We start from the raw sequence: 538 nt of genomic DNA, 5'->3' as shown, positions 1-538 counted from the left end.
ACAATCCCCCCCCCTTTCCCTAAACCGTCCCCCACCGGTGTCACGTACCGGCCAATAATCTCATACCTGGGATAGCAAACTGTTTCATGCTCTCCACATGCTACAAACCCAAAACAAACAGGTCTGAAACTTACACGAACGGCTGTGTCCACACCTGCTGAGGCCAGTCGATTGATCTTCCCGTCAGCTCCACACTGGAAGTCTAAGCTGTAAACAGGCTCCTTATTATGCCACGCGATTTCACAAGTGATGACCTTCATACTTGCTAAAGAAAACAGAGCAAACGGTGGAAAAAATTCTCCTTTCTTATGGCTAAGGCAATCAAAGTTAGTGCCGAATTTGCAAGCGCTGCAGACAGACCCTGTAACAATTCCATTGCAGAAAGTGACACAGAAGGATGCTTTCAGGAAGGCCATTTCTACATACCACGATGTACGTAAAGTTACTGCCTGGGCACGGCATGAGGAGGGCAATAACGCCCGTGTCTCTCCGCGGAACTAAATGCCGTGACGGAAACCCCCGAGAGCGGCCGCCGCAG

The 538-nt window shown here is 50.2% G+C and overlaps 1 protein-coding gene across 1 annotated transcript in view; it reads right to left on the bottom strand.

Annotated features, from left to right (window-relative positions):
• Positions 1 to 261, bottom strand: part of CHAF1B (chromatin assembly factor 1 subunit B) — an 18581-nt gene extending 18320 nt beyond the window's left edge. Inside the window, exon 1 of the mRNA XM_009640986.2 lies at positions 135 to 261. Within this exon, the coding sequence (XP_009639281.1) occupies positions 135 to 260 (126 nt within the window). The 5' untranslated portion in view covers position 261. The remainder of the gene's footprint in view (positions 1 to 134) is intronic.
• Positions 262 to 538: the final 277 nt, after the last annotated feature.

The sequence above is a fragment of the Egretta garzetta genome, unplaced genomic scaffold (genome assembly GCF_000687185.1).
Source record: "Egretta garzetta isolate BGI_Z169 unplaced genomic scaffold, ASM68718v1 scaffold45, whole genome shotgun sequence".
NCBI lineage: Eukaryota > Metazoa > Chordata > Aves > Pelecaniformes > Ardeidae > Egretta > Egretta garzetta.
Note: the sequence above shows the minus strand (reverse complement) of the source record. Positions and strands in the feature narration are given on the sequence as shown.